At 39.9% G+C, this 19,312-nt stretch overlaps 1 protein-coding gene across 3 annotated transcripts in view; it reads right to left on the reverse strand.

Moving 5' to 3' along the window:
• The window catches only part of TPST1 (tyrosylprotein sulfotransferase 1), a 104,193-nt gene that overhangs the window by 35,145 nt on the left and 49,736 nt on the right, over window positions 1–19,312 (reverse strand). For all 3 annotated transcript variants that reach the window (XM_074189304.1, XM_074189303.1, XM_074189305.1), the window contains one exon: window positions 5,034–5,232. In XM_074189304.1, coding sequence (XP_074045405.1) covers window positions 5,034–5,232 — 199 coding nt within the window. The remainder of the gene's footprint in view (window positions 1–5,033; window positions 5,233–19,312) is intronic.

The raw sequence follows: 19,312 nt of genomic DNA on the forward strand, positions 1-19,312 counted from the left end.
AATTTGTAAACCAACAGCTGGCCCTGCTCAGACTGGACCTGGAAGCACCGCTGGCCCACTGTGAAGGGATGGCCTATTCCCACTCTTGGACTTCACCAGAGGGATGGATTTTATTCTGTAATTATTTACCAATTTTTAGTTGACATCCACCAGAACCCAAGTGACCCACTCCACCAAGCACTGACTAATGGTATTTGCTGAGGATAAATGAAAACAAAGATTGCCTAGGATTAAATCAGAGCCTCCATGCAAAGCTTGAAACTAAATAAACCCATGATTCGTCTTCACCCTTTCACACCTCAGAGAAAGGCTATATAGATGCCTCCATGGTATCCTGAATCATGTAATAAATAAACTTGTCCTGTCTGGGATCTGGCAGTCACTTTATTTACGCAATAAAGGAATTCTTGGAAAAGTTTTAGACTTAGTTCTCTTTTAAATATATTAGAGGAAGATTATATAAAGGAACTTGAGATCAGTTGTTCTTTTTATAATAGTCCCTTTGAGTAACCTGAAACATCATATTGGGTTGAATTAGCTTGGTGGGTTTTTATGTTCACATATCAGAACTTTCAATGAATGAATGGAAGGAATAGCTCTCAGGTATGGGTAAAGAGGTTCTTCTCCTTGAAAATTTCAAAGAAAAAGAGAGTGAATTGGAACTCCATCACATCCACCACTTGCTTACTCTCAAAAGGCATCCATGTTAGAAAGGAGGACAATGACAGAACACCTGCTGCAACTGGTCTCACTACAGTCAGGATAGTGAGAGGACCTGGAGCTACACAAGGGACAACAGCAGCTCTGTTTGTTGAATTCAATGTGGGATGGGGGAGGAAATGAGTGAGAGCTATTAAAAATGAGTATACATTTGTCCACCAAAGTCTAAAATAAGAAAGTCCTGCAATAGGGTGAGTTCATTATCACACACTGTTGTGACTCTAGTCACAGAAACTGGTCTGCAAATTGCTTGGGTGGTCTTGGCCAAATCAGTAACCTTGTGTAGTTTCCATTTCTCTCTGTAAAATGAAGATGCTGGGGCCCTCTCAACAACTCTATAATCCTACAACCTAGGCATTAGTAGTAGAAAATTATTGTTGATATTATTTGTACTTTTTTCCTTTGGCCAAGCAATTGGGTTAAGTGGCTTGCCAAAGGTCACACAGCAAGTAAGTATTAAGTGTCTGAGGATGCATTTGAACTCAGGTACCTCTGACTCCAGGGCCAGTGCCCCACCTAGCTGCCCCTGTCCTTTGTTCTTGAAGAGGACCATGATAACAGGAAGTGATGCCATGGCATGCAAGTGACTTGGATTTGAGTGGGGGAGGGGCTTGCTAAGACACCAGCCTCATTTTCTTCTCCAGAGTCATCTGGGTCCAGTGGCAGATAGGAATCAGGATGACTGGGAGACCTTGGCCTTTTTAAGCAAAGATCTTTCCTATGTCTCAGTTAGATTGAAGCACTGTCCATTCCATGATGAAGGAAGGAAGGAAGGAAGGAAGGGAGGAAGGGAGGAAGGGAGGAAGGGAGGGAGGGAGGGAGGAAGGAGAGGGGGAGGGAGGAAAGGAAAAAAGAGAAAAAAGAGGAAAGGAAAAGGGAAGAAGGAAGCAAGGAAGGAAAGAAGGGAAGGAAGGAAGAAAAGGGGAGAAAGGAAATGAAAGGGAGGAAGGGAGGAAATACAATTATATCTAAGCATCTAGTCAAATGTACCCCCAAAAGCCTTGATTAAGTTTTAAGCTACTAAAGGAATTAAAGCTTGAAGCAGTGGTAAGACTTTTGGAATTCCTTGTAAGTGGCCCATAAGAGGCAGCTGACTGCCACAGTGAACCAAGGGCTGGCTATATAACTTATCTATGAGGCCTACACTGGAAGAGGGAATTTCCACTCTGGCAGTTCTTAAGTTCCACACACTCATGGGTCCAGAACAGACAAAGAAAGTTTAATGCCAAGGAGGTTACCTCTACAGCAAACACTTCCTTTGGGACCTCTGTTGGCAAGAGGGTCTTGGCTCGTATGTAGATCATGGATCTGACCTGATATGACTGTTTCTGGGTTTTAAACCTTACTGATCTTACAAAAGAAAAATCAGGTCCAACAATTCAATTGTAAGCTTTGCCTTGTGTGGTTTCACTTGTGTGAGTTTTACATCCTCAACTAAGCTGAATCCCTTGAAGTCAACAGCTCTCTCTATCATTCCCAGTGCCAGGCTGGTACTATCCACATAGCAAGGACATGGCAAAGAGCTGCCAAATGAATAAAAGTCAATGTTTGCTTGGTGTCACTAAATCTTTGAGGGCCTGATGCCAAAGAGAGGAGGTGAGATTTTTCAAAACACAGCCAACTTTTCAACTCTAGTATTGCTCTCAGATTCCTTCTCTTTAAATGTGTTAGAAAAAGAAACACCAATTCTCTGGGATCCTTCTGAGTAGTCCATTCTTTTGTGCCAGAACATCATCAACAACAACAAAACACTGCTTCTTGTAAATAAACTGTTCTTTGCCCTTGCTTGGTGTACCTGGGGAAGATTTCACAACCTAGAGAATGACTCTGAAAGCTCTTCAAAGGTAGAAGGCAAATCATATTGACAAAATGAAGGGTCAATCCAAGATTCACCACATTTTCAGCTTATTCAACAAAGAGATGGGTCATACGTAAAGGAAAGAACCATTTCTGTCATGATCTTGTAACAGGGTATAATGATTAAGCAATAAGGAGAGCATGGGGACATGCTGGATCTAGGGGCTGTTTATTTCTAATGTAGCTCAACAGTAAGATTCTAGAATCCTTGAGAGAAAATATGGATTTCAATTCCAAAAGACCATGGGAAGGTGGGCAGCCAAGAAGTGCATGGTGGGGGATTCAAATCAGGCAAGCTCTGGTCCAAGGTGGTTGAGGTATTCAGAAACAAATGTGCTGACTCAGACAGCTACATTTCCAAGTTCACTATGCAAAGAGCATGTCTCTAGACCCGCTGCCCCCAATCTTGGTGCAGCAGAGGGCTGCCCTCCTTGTTTTCACATGAGGGCACATCAATCCTTGCAGCAATTTCTGGAAGATGCCTCCCAGTTTTCTCAATGCTAGGGAACTTGGAATCAGGAGAGCTAAGAGGGCCTCATCCAGGGACAAGAAAGAGCCCACCTACACATGGGCCTTAAGACTGAGACAACAGTTCACACACACTGACTCTTGTTTCTTTCCCTGGGATATTTTATGACATATCTGTCATGTCCAGCCACAGTCAGAGAGAGAAAACCTCTTTGTCTGCACTACTCTTCTGCATTCTGAAATCCTTCCCAAGCCACAAGGCAGGATGGAAGCAAATGACACCATCACATGAAGTCAAACCACAGGGTTGTTCCCAAGGTTGCCAAGAACATTGGGACTTGCTTCACTTTGTTCAAGGGAATACCGACTGCTTGGGGAACCTCAAAATACCGTTTGTACAGGAATCTAGGCTTATAAAATGCTAACTTGGTTATTGTGCAAGGGAGAAAACTACAAATTACCAATTTTCCTGACATGCACAAGGCTTGGTACTAGATAGTTACAATAAATTAGTGCAGTGTGTCTTTTCCATATTAAAGGAAGCCCTTGCACTCGCCACTCAATCACTCTCTCCCATGGGCTTGAGCCATCTCTAGTTCCAGAGACTGGCAGACCAAGACTAACTCAGGTACATGGAAGAGGGAGAGTGGAAGGTCTTCCTTTATTACAAAAGAGATGGCATGAAAGCGAAAAAAGGAGTTAGGAGGATCCCCATCAGTCCTAAGGTTATAATGAGAAACAGAATTTAGAACAAGTCTGAAACATCACTGGCAATCACTAGAATTAACCTCTCAGAAAACAAATGTTTTTGCTAGCTAAACCAAAGTTTTCAAAAGGAGAGAAATGAGATTGGTAAGGAAAAATGAGATGCTGAGAAGCATAAGGAAGAAAACATAATATCAAAACCAAGAGTCTTGAATGTTTTAATCGAGCAGAACTTTGGTCGAACCAGACTGATGTGTTTAGTTTTTTTTTATTTAAAATTCCATTACAAGAAAAATGATCCAAGCTAAAACCAACATCTGGGGTGTACCACTAAAACATACTCACTGCTCAGCCCCGAGAGCTACTCTCTCCTTCCTGAAGTAGACACTGGTAGCTAATCATCGGTCACTGGCATTTGTAGTGGGAGCCAGGTCCTGTTCTAAGTACTTAATAAACAACTCCCCAGGGAGAGAGGAGCTAGCATCATCTCCATTTTACAGAGGAGGAAACTAAGGCAAACAGAAGTTCAGTGACGTTCCCAGGGTCACCCAGCTACTAACTGAGGCTGCTTTTGAACTCAAGTCTTCCCAACTCCAGGCCCAGCACTCTTTATCTGCTGCACCCCCAAGCTGCCTAGAAAAAAGTATGAAAATACTTTTTATGGAAAGTAAGATTATGAATCAATAAAAGAAAAGGGAGTGGGATTTCAGTTTATTGGCATCCCTCTCTCCTCAGGTGTTGATAGAGGTGTCAATAGAGGTGTCTTATTTAGTTTAATTCTCTTAGTAACCAGCAATTCTGCCTGCTAGGAAACCTTGTTTCAGCTAGGTAGGTGAACTGTAAGCTGGGTCGTCAAAGTAAGGCAGTGGCTGCATTTGAGAAGGGCCACTCCACAATATGCTGTCTCTCACATCCTGGCTGTTTATGCAAACTGATGATAATAACACTAGGTGTGACAATAGTTGCATGTTTTTAGAGTCAGTCCTGCTGCTGGGAGCTGGGCAAAGTTCATTCCAGGTTTTTTCTTGACCAAACTTCTAGGGGCTACACTCCAGAATGACAAGATGCAGACACAGAGTGATGGAAGGCAGACTCTTGGGAAAGTTCTTAAGGGTTCAGAGAGCCAAAAGAAATGAAATGAGATCTCTCCTGTAAGACGTTGTTCTACAAATGTAATTTTCTGATCAAGATGAGCTTACAGTTTTAGAAACCAAACAGAAGGAGAGACTCCAAGGCCTATATCAAGATAGAACTTCTTAGAAAATTGTTCAAGTCTCACTTACCCTTCTTGTATTCTCAAGAATTTTGGGGTCGGGTTTTCCATAACTAGGTGGATTGGCATGTGGGTCATACCCGAGCTTGGCAAGCATGGGAGCAATCACCGCCATGTCCTGTAAGACATCGGAGGGTATCTTTCCGACCCATTTTGAAAGTGCTGCCACATTGACTGGTTTGATGACTTGGTCTGTCGATCTCTCAACCCTGAAAACAATAGAACATGTATAAATGTTTGTTTGGAACATTAAAAACCAAAAGTAAATGGAGAAAGAAGGCACTGAACCAGTGCCAGCTATGGGTTATTTTTTTAAAATGTCCTAAAGTCAAGGGATAAGCAACATGGCAAACAGAGTGTAGGGGCTCTGAAAGTATGGCCTGAGAATTCCTGATGTTACCTGAGCCCTTTTCAGGGGGTTCACTTGTTCAAAGCTGTTTGTGTTATGATACTAAGTTGTTATTTACCTACTAAAATATTTCTCCCTTTTTCAACTGCGTAATCTGGGTGAGGCCAGATTTTCTTTATATACTTCAACTGAAACAGTAAATCTCAACAGACTGAATGCAGCTGCCTTCTCTTAAGGCATACGCTAAAGAGATTTGCAAAACTATATAAAACAATGCTACTGAATTTTTTTTTTGTTTTGGAAAATATGGTTATTTTTCATAAGCCTATTTTATTTTACTATATAGTGAGTTTAATTGTTACTCTTTTAAAAATAGATAAATACATATTTTTAAAAATGCATCCATTTTGATTCATAGCATGGTAATTGTAGATATATAGAATCCATATAAACAAAAGCCCTTTGGGGTCCTGAGACCAACAAATTGAAGAGCTCCTGGTCTGGTAGAAAGAGAACACTCTGGGTCAGAAACTTCTGGGTTGAAGTCCCATCTCTGACACACCCTGACTGCGAAACTCTGGACAAGTCACTTAACCTTCTGATGTTCCAGGTACCTCCATTAAAACTACTAGATGGGAAAAAAACCAAACTACTAGATGTAAAGGGTTCATCTATATTGGTAGAGATCTTTCTACCCAGAAGCTTCTTACACACATGAAATCACAGGACCTGTCAAAAAATGAAATGAGTGACTGAAGCTGCTGGCAGTCTCAAACTTCTAGAAACAGGAAAAATTTAACAAGTGAAAACATCTGCCCAAAATGTGATGACATTTTAATTTTATCCAGAGAATCAAGGCACGACAGATAAGATTGCTAATGAAAACACCAGGTTACTCTACTGCAAAAATAAAACTGCAGATCCCCTTCCTCCTGCTAGATTTATATCAATACACTTCTTTGGACAATCATTACCTAAGGTAGAAAAGTCAGAGTGGATTAGAAGGGTCAGCGATGGGGGTGGATCCTGCTAATTCAATGTCTAAGTCCTGCCATGGTCCAATACAATGACTTCCCTTTGCACCCACAGCAGAGCTAGGACCACAGAACTTTATTTAAGTGGTTTGTTGTTATTGTTTGTCCTTCCTTCTTGAGGCATCAGGGACATGCAAGAGAATTTGTATTTAAGTGAGGGGGGCTTGGCAAAGTCACCACCCTCCCCTTCTCACATGTCTACAGCGTTACATGATTTTACAGCCAGTATAAGGTATCCACACAAATATGGACTGGCATGTGCATCAAAGAGGCTGGTGTAATGGGATTTCAGACTTGGAAGGAGTAAATGACTAGATGAGAAAGATTGGAAGAGGATTTCATAATCTATCCTGAAAGGATTAAGGAGGTACATGGTCAATAAACCATGGAATGACAGGGTCAGACCAAATCAAATTAGCAGCTCCTTTGAGTAAGAGATAGCCTGGGGTGGAGAGAGTCTTGAGAAGCAGGAAGTCCAATTTTAGAAGGTGGAGAAACTAAATAAGAGTGGTAGTTATGTGACTGAAGAGGAGAGGACATATATACAATAGATATTGTGAATCTAGAATAAACAAGATTTGGCATCCCATTGGATATGTAGGCTAAGAGTGAGGAGTCAAGAGGACAGCTAGGTGGCACAGTGGATAGAGCCCTGGAGTCAGGAGGATCTGAGTTCAAATCCAGACTCAGACACACACTTAATACTTACCTAAAAAAAAAAATATTTACTTAGCTGTGTGATCTTAGGCAAATTACTTAACCCTATTGTCTTACAAAAATAAAAAAAAAAGAGTCAAAGATGACATTGGGTCTGCAAAACCTGTTTTACTAAGAGGATGGTCATGTCCTCTAAAGGAATAGGGAAGTTCAGAAGAAGAGAACATTTTTGAGGAAAGGTAATTAATTCTACTTTGGACAATCACAATCACTATGATGTATATAGAAAGCATGGGAAAGGAAGACAAATGAATTGATGCAGAGTCAAATAATCATAATCAGGAAAACAAACTATATCAATTCAACTGGAAACACAACTATAATAAAACAAATAAACTGAAATGCTATAAAATTGAATGACCTCAATTGGCCCTAAAGAAGAAATAAAATGTTCTTTCCTCCCTTCTTGGCAAAGGGAGGGAACTATGGGTGTGGAGCAAGCATATAACATCAGACTTTTCTGATATAGTGGTTACTTTTCCTGAACTTTTTTAATACTTTTTAAAAAATGAATATTTCTTATAAGGGATGGTTCTCTGGGAGAGGATAAGAGAGGAAATGTAGGTAATATAAAAACAAAAGATATCAATAAAATTTATCTTAAAATAGTATGTAATGAATGGTAATAAGGACTATAGCAATTCAGAGACAAGAAAAACTCAGTATGGGATGTCATGTCATGTCATGTCCTATAAAGAGACTGAATACTACCAAGAAAAAGATCCTGCAGCAAAAATGAGGAACTATCCCCATGTTGCTTCCTTAGAAGCCTCTGCCTTTGGATTGACACAAGTCTCCGGCAGCTCTTCTCAGAATCAGAGCAGGGAAGGAACTCAGATACCATCTAGTCTAGTGCATACATGCCTCAACCAAAAATATCCTGGAAATATCCCCAACTGTCATCCATCCAACTCTTTAGTGTCTCTAGTGAGGGGCCACCCAATAACTCCCACAGCAACCTGGTCCAATTTGAGGCAGTTCATATTGTTAAGTGTTTCCTTAAAGGAAAAATGTACTTAGTTCCACTATACTCCAACTCAATTCAATAAGTATTTACTAAGAGTTTGCCATGACAATGGCTAGGGACTAATATCAAATGAGAAGTCTTTCCCTTTAAAGGCACATTAATTCATTTTTTAAAAAATCTTATTAATTTATTTTTCCAACTACATGCATACATTTATTCCTAATGACATTTTAAGGATGGCAGCATGCTTTACATGGGTCACTAAGTGTCTGTGGTAACAATCTAAGCAGGAAGGAAAGAAGTTCTAAAATTGGCAGGAGCAACTGTAGACATAGACAGAAGTATGGTGGTAGAAATGGCAAGATATGGCAGCTGTCCGGCTCAGTGAATTACACTGGAAGGGCAGGGAAATGTTGATAGTTTGGATAGAAGGAGGCAACTTTGGCTAAGTGGAAGATTTGGTGATGTGATGGATAGTATGAAAATGAACTCTATTTTGGACAAATTGAGTTGGAAATATCTCCAGAACATCCTGAATGAAACATCTAATAGGAAGATAGTTGATGATGGGGCTGGAAATATAGCTGGGTGAGTCATCTGAACGGATATGATAATTAAATCCATGTCACTTGATCAGATTACAGAGGAGAGGGAAAGGGAAAGGAGGAAGATGAAAAAGAAGAGGGAGAGGGAGAGAGAGAGAGAGACACAGAGAGAGACAGAGCCAGAGAGAGGGAGAAAAAGAGAGAGACGGAGAGAAAGAAAGAAGGGCCCAGAAAAGAACCTTAGAGTGTTTATACCCCACAGTTAGGGGATTGGATAGAGATGCTAATCTAGAATAGAGACTGAGAAGTGATCACACTGAAAGAAGGATCATATAGTCAAAAAGAAGTGTCATTGTAAACTCAGAGAGGAAAGACCATTTAGGAAAAGAGTGATCAACAGTGTCAAATGCAGCAGAGATCAAGCAGGATGGGACTGAGAAAAGACCACAGGATACAACAATTCAGAGACTGCTAACTGGTAACTTGGATGAGTGAAATCTCAGATGATCATTCATTCTGAAACAATGACTAGAACTGCTCTGTCATTAACCAAATAAACATTTCTGGTCTGAGAAGCAGATCTGCAATTACAGATAAAGACTGAAATTAAAAATGAGCACCCTACCCAAGCTCAGTTTTCTATTCTTGGTCTTCCCTATCTATATTGAATTGACCTGGGGTGGGGGGAGAGTCTCAACTACTCCCTTGGGTAAAATCATCATCTTTGTGCAGGTAACTCTCAAATTAAATTTTGATTCTCAAACTTTTCCAGCAATCCTGTTCTGTGTTTCTAATTTCCCACTGGAGAGGCAGCATGTATTAGTGGATATGGCCCTTGACTTGGAATAAGAAATGCTGGGGTTGGAATCTTGCCATAGACAGTTAGCAGGTGAGCAAATCTAGTCAAAGCATTTGATCTTTTAGAACCTCTGGTTCTTCATCTCTAAAATGAGAGGATCAAACCCAAAGACCTCTAAAGATTTATCCCAGCACCATATCTAAGATCTTATGATCCTATTCTCCTCATGTGGATGTTCTGTTAGCACCTTAAGTCAACATGTCCAAGACTAAATTCATTTTGCCTAAAAAATTTGATCATTTCCCACTTTCTCTATTTCTGTTAAAGACCAAGGGAAATATCTAAATGGGAAAACCCACCAGGTATATGGGGAAGGTACAGGATTCAGGGATCCACTACAGTATTGAGGGCAACACCATTTATCAATCATCCAGCTCAAAAGCTCTGATCTAACTGATCCTTCCTTCTCTCTCATTCTACATGTCCAGTCAGTTGCTGAGGCCTGTTGAATCTATCACCATTACATACCTTGCATTACTCAACTGTATCCACTAATTCTCACCTAAGTGATTGCAATAGTCTTCTTTTTTTTTTCAGGCTTTTGCAAGGCAAATGGGGTTAAGTGGCTTGCCCAAGGCCACACAGCTAGGTAATTATTAAGTGTCTGAGGCCAGATTTGAACTCAGGTACTCCTGTCCAGGGCCAGTGCTCTATCCATTGCACCACCTGATTGCAATGGTCTTCTAACTGATCTTCCTGATGCCAGTTAATCCCTGTGCCAATCTGTTCTTCCCTCAATATAGTCCTTCCATGGTCTGATCAAACCACTCTCCTGTACAAAATGCTTCATGACTTCCACTGCATTGAAGGCCTTCTACAGATTTAGCTCCAACTTACCTTTTCTGCCTTATACTATCCATTTTCAGGTGTGCTACATTCTGGCCAAACTGGGTCACTCCTTCCAAGGAGCATCTGCCATATATAAGGCACTGTGTCATATGTAGGGAGTACAAACCAAAAAGAAAAGCAGTCCCTGGCCTCTAGGAGCTTACTCTTAGTGCCCTGCCCATGCTTGGAATGATTTCTTAATCTGTCTCTGGAGATAGCTGTCCTTTTCCCTGAGGCTTCATCCCATCATCTCCTCCCTCTCTTCAGATTTTCCTTGACTCTTTGAAAGGGATCTCTTCCTTCTCAGATTTTCTCCTAACACTGTTGGGGCATCCTCTCTTACTTCCCAATCCCTTGTATGATTTGTAGACATGCCTTTTCCTCCTTAGATCGGGGCCTCTTTGACTGGAGGATCTACATCATGTCTTTGTACTTTCAGTGCTAATAAAGGCTGCACTTAATAGCTGTTTAGTTTGAAAAGAAAGACTCAAGGAGAACTGATCAACTCTAAAGGCATCAATTGTTGAGGCTAATCTACATGGAACTTTGCATTTATCATATCAATCAAGAAACATAATGAAATTCTTCTGATTCTTTTCACTGCATCTCACATCAGAGTCTTTTATCCTTACTGTGTTCCAGCCCTCTTTATTTCCTTCTGGACTCCTGAAATAGCTTCTTCCCTGCTCTTCTCTTCAATCCATCCCAAACCAATTTTCCTTACACAGAGGCCTAAGAAAGTTACTCCTTTGCTCAAAAACCTTCAGTGGCTTTTCAATGACTACTGAACAAAATTTAATTTTCTTAGCCTGGCTAAAGCCTGCCAACAGACTTTTAGTCAACTATATTTCTAGTCTATCCATAACATTAATTTCATCTACATCTTCTATAATCCACCCACACTTTGTCCTCTTTATGCACCATTATTCTCCTTTCTCTCCATTTGGGCATATCATTCATTCTGCCTTCCTCATCTCTGCCTCACATAAAGCTTTCCCTGATTCCCCAACTTCACGTGTCACATTGTGCTTCTTATGCCTTTATTTTTATTTTATTTGTGTGTTTGTGTGTGTGTGTGTGTGTGTGTACACGTGCATCACTCTGCTACCAGATCATGAATGGCCAGGATCATGTTCCCAACACTTGACCCTAAGCTTGAGGTTCTGGTAGACAGGATAGAAGTGTGACCATGATCTCTGATGTCAAGGAGTTCACAATCTAACTGAAGAGTTGATTTCTAATTGAGGATTTAAAAGTAACATCCACATGACATCATTGCCTTACTAATAAGTCAACAAAATGTCCAACTCCTTTCCTTTCAACCTTCAAAGTGGCAGATCAATCTCTTAAGAACTAACAAGGAAACAAATTGCTTTAGTGAATGGCCCAGAGGGGCAGTTTGGAGCAATCTTCTCCTTTAAGTCATTCATTATTCTTACAGATCTCCCATGCATCTTTGCTGAATGCTAAAGTCAGTCATAATGCCAAACCACAGGTCTGAGTTATGATAGAGAGAAAATGCCAGAAGAAACCAAATCCTTAAGAGCTAAAACCAAAGAGCTAGACCATGCATTCAAAAATGAATGTCTTAAAATTCACTCAAGAGGGCAGACTAGCTAATGGAAGAATTATCTAGATATGGAACAGACATTAAACTGTCCAAACACACTAAAGAGGGTTTTGTAGGAACCGTTTAAAAAGTGTTTAAGAACATTTTCTTTAAGATCATGTAAAACATCGAGGAGGATGACAGAAGATTATATGGTATAATAATTTCACAAAACCAAGAAAAGCAATTGGAGGGGAAAAAACTCTGTTCCACAATTAATAAATATTTGACTGACATCACAAAGGAAGACAGAACTAAAAAAAAAAGAAAGAGAGGGAGGGAGGGAGGGAGGGAGGGAGAGAGAGAGAGAGAGAGAGAGAGAGAGAGAGAGAGAGAGAGAGATGGAGAGGTATAACAGAATCATCCTTGGCTTTGAAGCAGTTTTTAAACTAAGAATTACTGAGGAGTTGGACATGGAGAACACTGAAGATGGAGTAAAGAGAACAAACCAACCATGTAAGATGCAGAGTCTGCCATCTGGCAGTCTGGCGGTCAGGGCTGGGCCATGGCTCTCTCTAGGCTCTTCTCCAGTTCCTTCTTCCACCTGGGCATTTTTCTACTGATTCCAACCAGGGAATCCCAAGTTCATTCCTTGCAAGTCTAAGATTTCTGACTTTCCCCTTTCATTTCTCACATGCAATGTTAGAAAATAAGCTGTCCCTCGATCTCAAGGAAGACCATGACATCAAGGAAGTGATGTCATGACATGCATGAGATTTGGATTAAAGTCAGGGGATGCTGTGCAAAGATCATTGTCTCTATTTCTTCCAGAACCAGAACCAGACCACTGAACCCAGTGGTCTGATATAATAGGAATAGGGCAACTGGTTTGGCCTGGATACAATGGGAGACCTTGGCCTTGTAGATGTAGGTCTTTCCCACATTACCAAAGCATCTTGGCCCTGTGGTATCATGACGTGTAGGGGATTCTGACTTTCAGTAAAAGTTCCACAAAAGGTAGTTGAACCCTACGGTTCCACTTGTATAAGCCTTCAAGATACAAAGATGCGAGTAACCCCATGTCACAGAGGATTTGAAGTAAGCTTTTCAAGGACCTCATTTAGGCTGAGGCACAAACAAAATAGGCCCTGAAAGCACAGGACAGAGGAGGGATCAAAACGGTCAGAACCCAAAGACTAGATTCTAATTGATGCTGACTTGATCATTTGCTGGGCATGTAGCCTTCAGCATAAGTGACAGATATGGACAAGGTTAACTCTTGGTGTCCTTTCAACTCCACCTCTTTGACAGGGGCAGAGACAGAGACAGAGGAGCTGAAGGAGGAGTAGAGAAGAAGACAATGAGTCAATAAATGTAGGGCGGCTAGGTGGCACAGTGGATAGAGCACCAGCCCTGGAATCAGGAGTACCTGAGTTCAAATCCAGCCTCAGACACTTAATAATTACCTAGCTGTGTGGCCTTGGGCAAGCCACTTAACACCATTACCTTGCCAAAAAACAAAAACAAAAATAAGTAAATGTAAACTTTGGGGATGGAAGGAAATCTATAAGGAGAGTTGCAAGGAGGGGGTTTGTGTTCTCTCTGTGTCTCTGTGTTTCTCTCTCTCTCTGTCTCTCTCTGTCTCTCTCTGTCTCTCTCTTTCTCTTCCTTTCTCTTCCTGTGACCAGTTCAGAAACCAAGCTTTTTCTGTTAGGTCTACAGTTTGGACTGGGATGCCTCAGTTCTACTTTGAAAATGCTTCCCTGAAGGCCCTTAAATTCTGGTTCTCCATTCTACCATAGAAATTCTTTAATTTTCTTTCTGTGCTGAGCACCAAACATCCTACTCAGCTACCACTCTTCCAACTTTCCTCTTTTCCTTTTCTTGACTCAACACCCAGGAAGCTATGTGACTGAGAGTAAGTACCCAGTTCCTGGGTACTTACTTCCCTCACCTGGTCTCCCTTGACCCAATGTCCTTGTCCTAGGCATCTATCTCTCCCCAAAAACATCAGGAACCCAATGCCCCATATGTATCCCTCACTGACTCCATCTTACTCTTGGCTATCTCAATATTCTCCCCTTCTTTGTAATATTAACATTTAAACCCCCACATGCACTATGTATCATTTTTGGTGCAGCCACACAAGATCCCACAATTCATGTGTTTGGGGGAGACAATGTTTTGTCAAACCACTCCAGTATCTGTGCCAAGAAAACCTCATGGACAGAGTGGTCCACAGGGTCACAAATGGTTGGACATATACAAAAGTATAGCTCTGTGAATATAATAATAACTTAAGTAGTTATGAACTTTTCTCCATGGTTGATGAAGAAAGCAAAATGTGCAGTGTCTAGAGAAGGAGGATGAATTGTGTCAAAATATAAAATCTGATTATAAATCAGGGGATGGTTTTGAATGAACTGCTAGCAGAGGAAAGGACTTGGGAATGATCAAGCTGGGCTTTGAAAAGCTTCCATATCCTCGACACAAAAGGAGAGGCTGGATAGTTTATTTCTATGCTCTCCAGACTGAAGTACCCAAATAGTGGGTACAAAGGATTTGATTCAAGTACAGAATTAAAATGGAAAGTGATTCCCTAATTTAGTGAATGCTGAACACAGGCAGAGGAAAATGGGAGTGTAGCCCTTGAAAGAATTCAATAGGTGAGTTTATATGTTTAGTTTATAATAGATTTAGGCACAGTCTCAGTGGCAAGTAGAGCTCATTGCAATGGGAGTGCCCATTCAATCAGTCCCACCGAGGCCCCAGTATGAGGTAATTACCTACAGACACAGACTAAGAAGCGGGACATTTTAGGTGAGTCATTTAACCTCCCTAGGTCTTACAGTATTTTGCCCATGCCCACCTACAAACACAGACTACAAAGTGGGACATTTTAGATGAGTCATTTAACAACTCTGGGTCTCAGCTTCCTTATCTGTAAAGATGAGGGGATTGGATTAGAGGAGATCCAGGCCCCTAATCAGACCTTGAAATCGATGAGCCTGTAAACTACTTTTTATTTTGTTGGGTTTGGGGTTTTTTTTCTGTTTTTCTGGTTTGCTATGTGATACTCTGGATCTATTTCAATCATTTTGGGGGTTGGGAGGGGACTGGGGGACTTTAATTTTTTTTTTAAATTTAAAATCTATACTATTTTCTTTTTATGAAAAGTCTCAGTATAGAAAGTCTATACAACAATGCAGACTGGCAACTCTTCCCCCAAAGCACTAAAAGATTAAAGTGACACACCCATAAAGTGACACACCCACCAAGGATGTGTCAGAGGCAGGACTTGAATCCAGGTCTTCCTGACTCCAAGGCCGACCCTCTATCAAATGAGATCATAACGTATGTAAAGTACTTCAAACCCGAAAGAGTTATGTAAATGCAGTTATTTTTGTTGTTATTATGATTATATTCACCGAGCTATACTTTTGTTGTTGTTGTTCAGGTGTTCATGGCCAACCGTTTGTGACCCTGTGGCCCACTCTGTCCATGAGTTTCTCTTGGCACAGATACTGGAGTGCTTTGCCATTTCCTTCTTCAATGGATTAAGGCAAAAAGAGTCAAATGACTTTCCCAGGTCACAAAGCTAGTAAGTGACTGAGATTGGATTTGAACTCATCAGGTCTTCCTGACTCCAGGTCTGCTGCTCTAAACCATGGGCCATCTAAGTGCCCAAACCACACATGTCTTCACTTTAATTCTATGCAATAAAATGTAAATGTATCTGATATTTTATATGAATATAAGCATTATTGCCAAACTTGTAAAATAGAATGCTTGAGTATCACTGGATTCCCACAGGTTAGAGTTCTTGTGCCTGCTGTCTTTTAGGGAAATTTTCATGACAACTGCAGTCATGAGAAGAAATTCCAGCTTGGAGCTCTCTTTTGTAGTGGCAATGAATTGGAAATTAAGGGGATAACCATCAATCGGGGAATGACTAAACAAATTATGATATATGTATATGATAGAACACTATTGTTCTATAAGAACTCATGAGGGATGAGATTTCAGAAAAGTCTAGAAAGACCTGTATGAACTGATAGAGAGAAGTGAGCAGAACCAGAACACTGGACACAACAGCAACATGGGAGTGATGATCAACCATGATGGACCTGTTCACTTCAGCAGGACAATAATCAAAGACAATTTTAAAAGACTTGTGATGGAAAATACCATCTGTATCCAGAGAAGGAACTGTGGGGTTTAAATGAAGACCAAAGCTTATTATCTTCAATTTTTAAAAACTGAATTACGTATTATGTCATTTTTTTCTCTCTAATGTTGTCTTCCTTCCATTTGGATCTGATTCTTCCCTCACATCATGTTCAATATCAATCTATGTTTAGAATGTTATAAATAAAGAGCCTTTATCAGTTTGCCTTCTGGCAGGGGGAGGAAGAGAGAAAAATTGTAAAACTCAAAAAATTTGCAAAAAAAAAATGGTAAAAGCTGCCATTGCATGTAGCTGAAAAAAAAAAACAAATAAAATATTTAAATTTAAAAAAAAGAAATTTTAGCTTGAAACAGAGGAATCAGAGAAAAAGAAGAGCTGAAACTAAGTGTAAAAATATTCACTGGCTTTCTATTCTTCATCAAAAGATTATTAAGATTAATAGACCAATAAGAGATAGTATCTTATATAAAAGGCTTGCCAACTTTGATAAATATTAGGTCAAATTTATTTTCTAAGGCCTTAACCATAAACCTCATTGGAAGGATAATGAATTGCATCTCATAGAACCTCAGCTCTTTCTAAAATAGTGTATCATTTTACAACCTTTCTAGTTATCATATTTTCAGGTCAATCCAACATGTCAGGGATGAAATAGGATTTATAACTAAAGGAAAATTCAGATAAAAATCATTAGTATTAGACAGGAATTTTACTGTATATTTTTTAAAGGAATACTCAGCCACAGCAAATGACAGGCCTAACTAGGATGACTCCTAGTAGATGTACAGTAAACATTTGTTGAATGAATGAGTAAGTCGATGCTAAGAAATCCACACTCTAAGTCTTCTAGCCCTGAATTCTATCTGTAAAATCTTAGTATGGGAAGGACCTTTGGGGTCACCTGGGCTGCTCTCCCTCCCAACACTTCTTGCAAAAGTCCAGCCCTTTCTAGAGAATCTCCTAGCTCATGAGACAGCCCAGGCCTTTAATGGACAGCTTCAGCTACCAGGAAGTTGGAATAAAGCTCTTTATATGGAGCCAAAATCAATCTCTCTGCACCTTCTAGGCATTGATTCTAATTCCACCCTCTGGAACAAGAAAGAAGTCTAATCCCCTACCATGTAAAAGTTCTTCAAACATCAGTCCCTTCTAATTCAACTACTGCTTTTAAATGGTATCCAATTTGTATTCACCCTTGCCCTATGACCTTGGAAAAAATCACTTTTATTTGTCTCACTTTTCTTTACGGTAAAATGGGAATAATAATAATAATAATAATAATAGCAGTTATCCCTAAGGATTGTTGTGAGGACCAAATGAAATATTTGTAAAGTGTTCTTAAAACAAAGAACCAAACACCTAACTGGTGTTCCATAAATGAGAAGATGATGATGATGATGATGGTAATTGTTACTATTATACTTTCAAGACTTTCCAGGGCACGTGGGTAAGAGAGGAAACGAGACCTCACATATTCCCATATATTTTTCTGTATGAAATTTAAGGAATTATTTTCAGATTTAAGGGAACAAACCAAATGGGGAAACATTTTGGAACAAGCCTCTAAAACTTCCATTTCATCTCACAAGTTCTGTAAGAAATTGCACTATTTTTGGATGAATCACACCAAACATTGACTTTGAGGGCTAACAGAAACCTTTGGCAATGAGCTAGTCTTAAGACTTAGAGCTGGGAGATATTCTACAGACCAGAGGTTCTTGGCCATTCTGCATTCTGGAGCTTTTGGGTAGCCTAATAAAGACTAGGGATTCCTGCTTTAGAGTCATGTTTTTAAATAATTGAAGAAAATGCGAAACTTGGAGGCTAGTAAAAAAAAACAAGATTTTTTTCCCCATCCAAGTTCATGGACTCCTTAAATCTGTCCTTCGATGCCCAAGTTAAGAACCCTTTATCTAGTGCAATTTCTTCACTTTAGAAAATAATGAACCAAGGTCTAGAGAAGTTCAATTATTTATCACACAGTTAAAATAAACAAAAAACCCCAAGAATAAGAACTAGTTAAGGACTCAAGGCCTCCTGATAGTCTGGTGTTTTTTTCACTCTAGTCATACTTCATAAAAATCATACTTCATGAAATTAAAGATGCCGTTCAAAACATCTAGGCATCACAGGGATAAGACTACTTATATCACAAACAGAAAGGTTTCATTTGAAAAGTAACTGATATAAAGCATTAATAACAAAATCAACAGAGATTTCATATAAACTTTAAAACCTGCCCAGTTTGCTGAAATAAAAAGGCTTTAAAATATCAATGTAATTTAAAATAACATGCATGAAACATGAGAATAGCTTAGTTTAGTAACCAGTAAATTAATTAAAGAAGCAACATCATCCTAATTTGGTGATTTTTTATTCCACCTGATAACTAATTATAATTGTATTGGAAGAATAGTTAACAGGAATTCATCTACTGCTATTGGTCACTATATTACATAGGTTATTCAGTCATTTCAGTCATATCTGACACATTGTAACCCCAGTTGGGGTTTTCTTAGCAAAGATACTGAAGTGGTTTGCCACCCTGCAGATCATTTTATAGATGAGGAAACCGAGGTAAAGAGGTTAAGTGACCTGCCCAAGGTCACATAGCTAGTAAGTGTCTGAGACCAGATTTGAAATCAGATCTTCCTGACTCCAGGTCCAGGACTCTATGCACTGTACCACCTAGCTTCCCCCTGGGATCTGTAACAAAGTCCACATTAGAGGACTCCAGGCAGCCTAAAAAATGGAACCATGAGGACAGAGCAAGGAGACTAAATGTAAAGGTGGTTAATCTCTTACTATGCATCCTCTGACTCAAGTGACTAGGTATCATCTTAATTCTTAGGAATATGTATTTGTATCTGATTTATTCCAGCTCAAACTGAATCACTGTGGTTTGAGAGATCCCTGGGAAATCAAAATGATTCCAAGGTCATCCCAGACATTCAGATCTGGTTTGGGATAAATTGGGAATGTGAAACTCAGTTGAATCTCAACCTCTTCCTCTGCCAAGGAGGTATCATTCAGATCTCTTGGGGCAAAATAAACAGAGCCCCTCTCCTGCAGACCCCTATAGGATTAAGGGGTAAGATACTTTTTACTGCAATACTAAGCCTCCCTGCATTCATTACAAAGTCAGCTCAGGAGAAAAAAATCAATTCTTGGAGCACAAATCCAGCCTTGGTGCAAAAGGACTCTGTGAAAACCAATTACCCAGATAAGAAAGGAAGTGGCTGACTGTGTTTA

The sequence above is a fragment of the Macrotis lagotis genome, chromosome 5, assembly GCF_037893015.1.
Source record: "Macrotis lagotis isolate mMagLag1 chromosome 5, bilby.v1.9.chrom.fasta, whole genome shotgun sequence".
In the NCBI taxonomy this organism is placed as follows: Eukaryota; Metazoa; Chordata; class Mammalia; order Peramelemorphia; family Peramelidae; genus Macrotis; species Macrotis lagotis.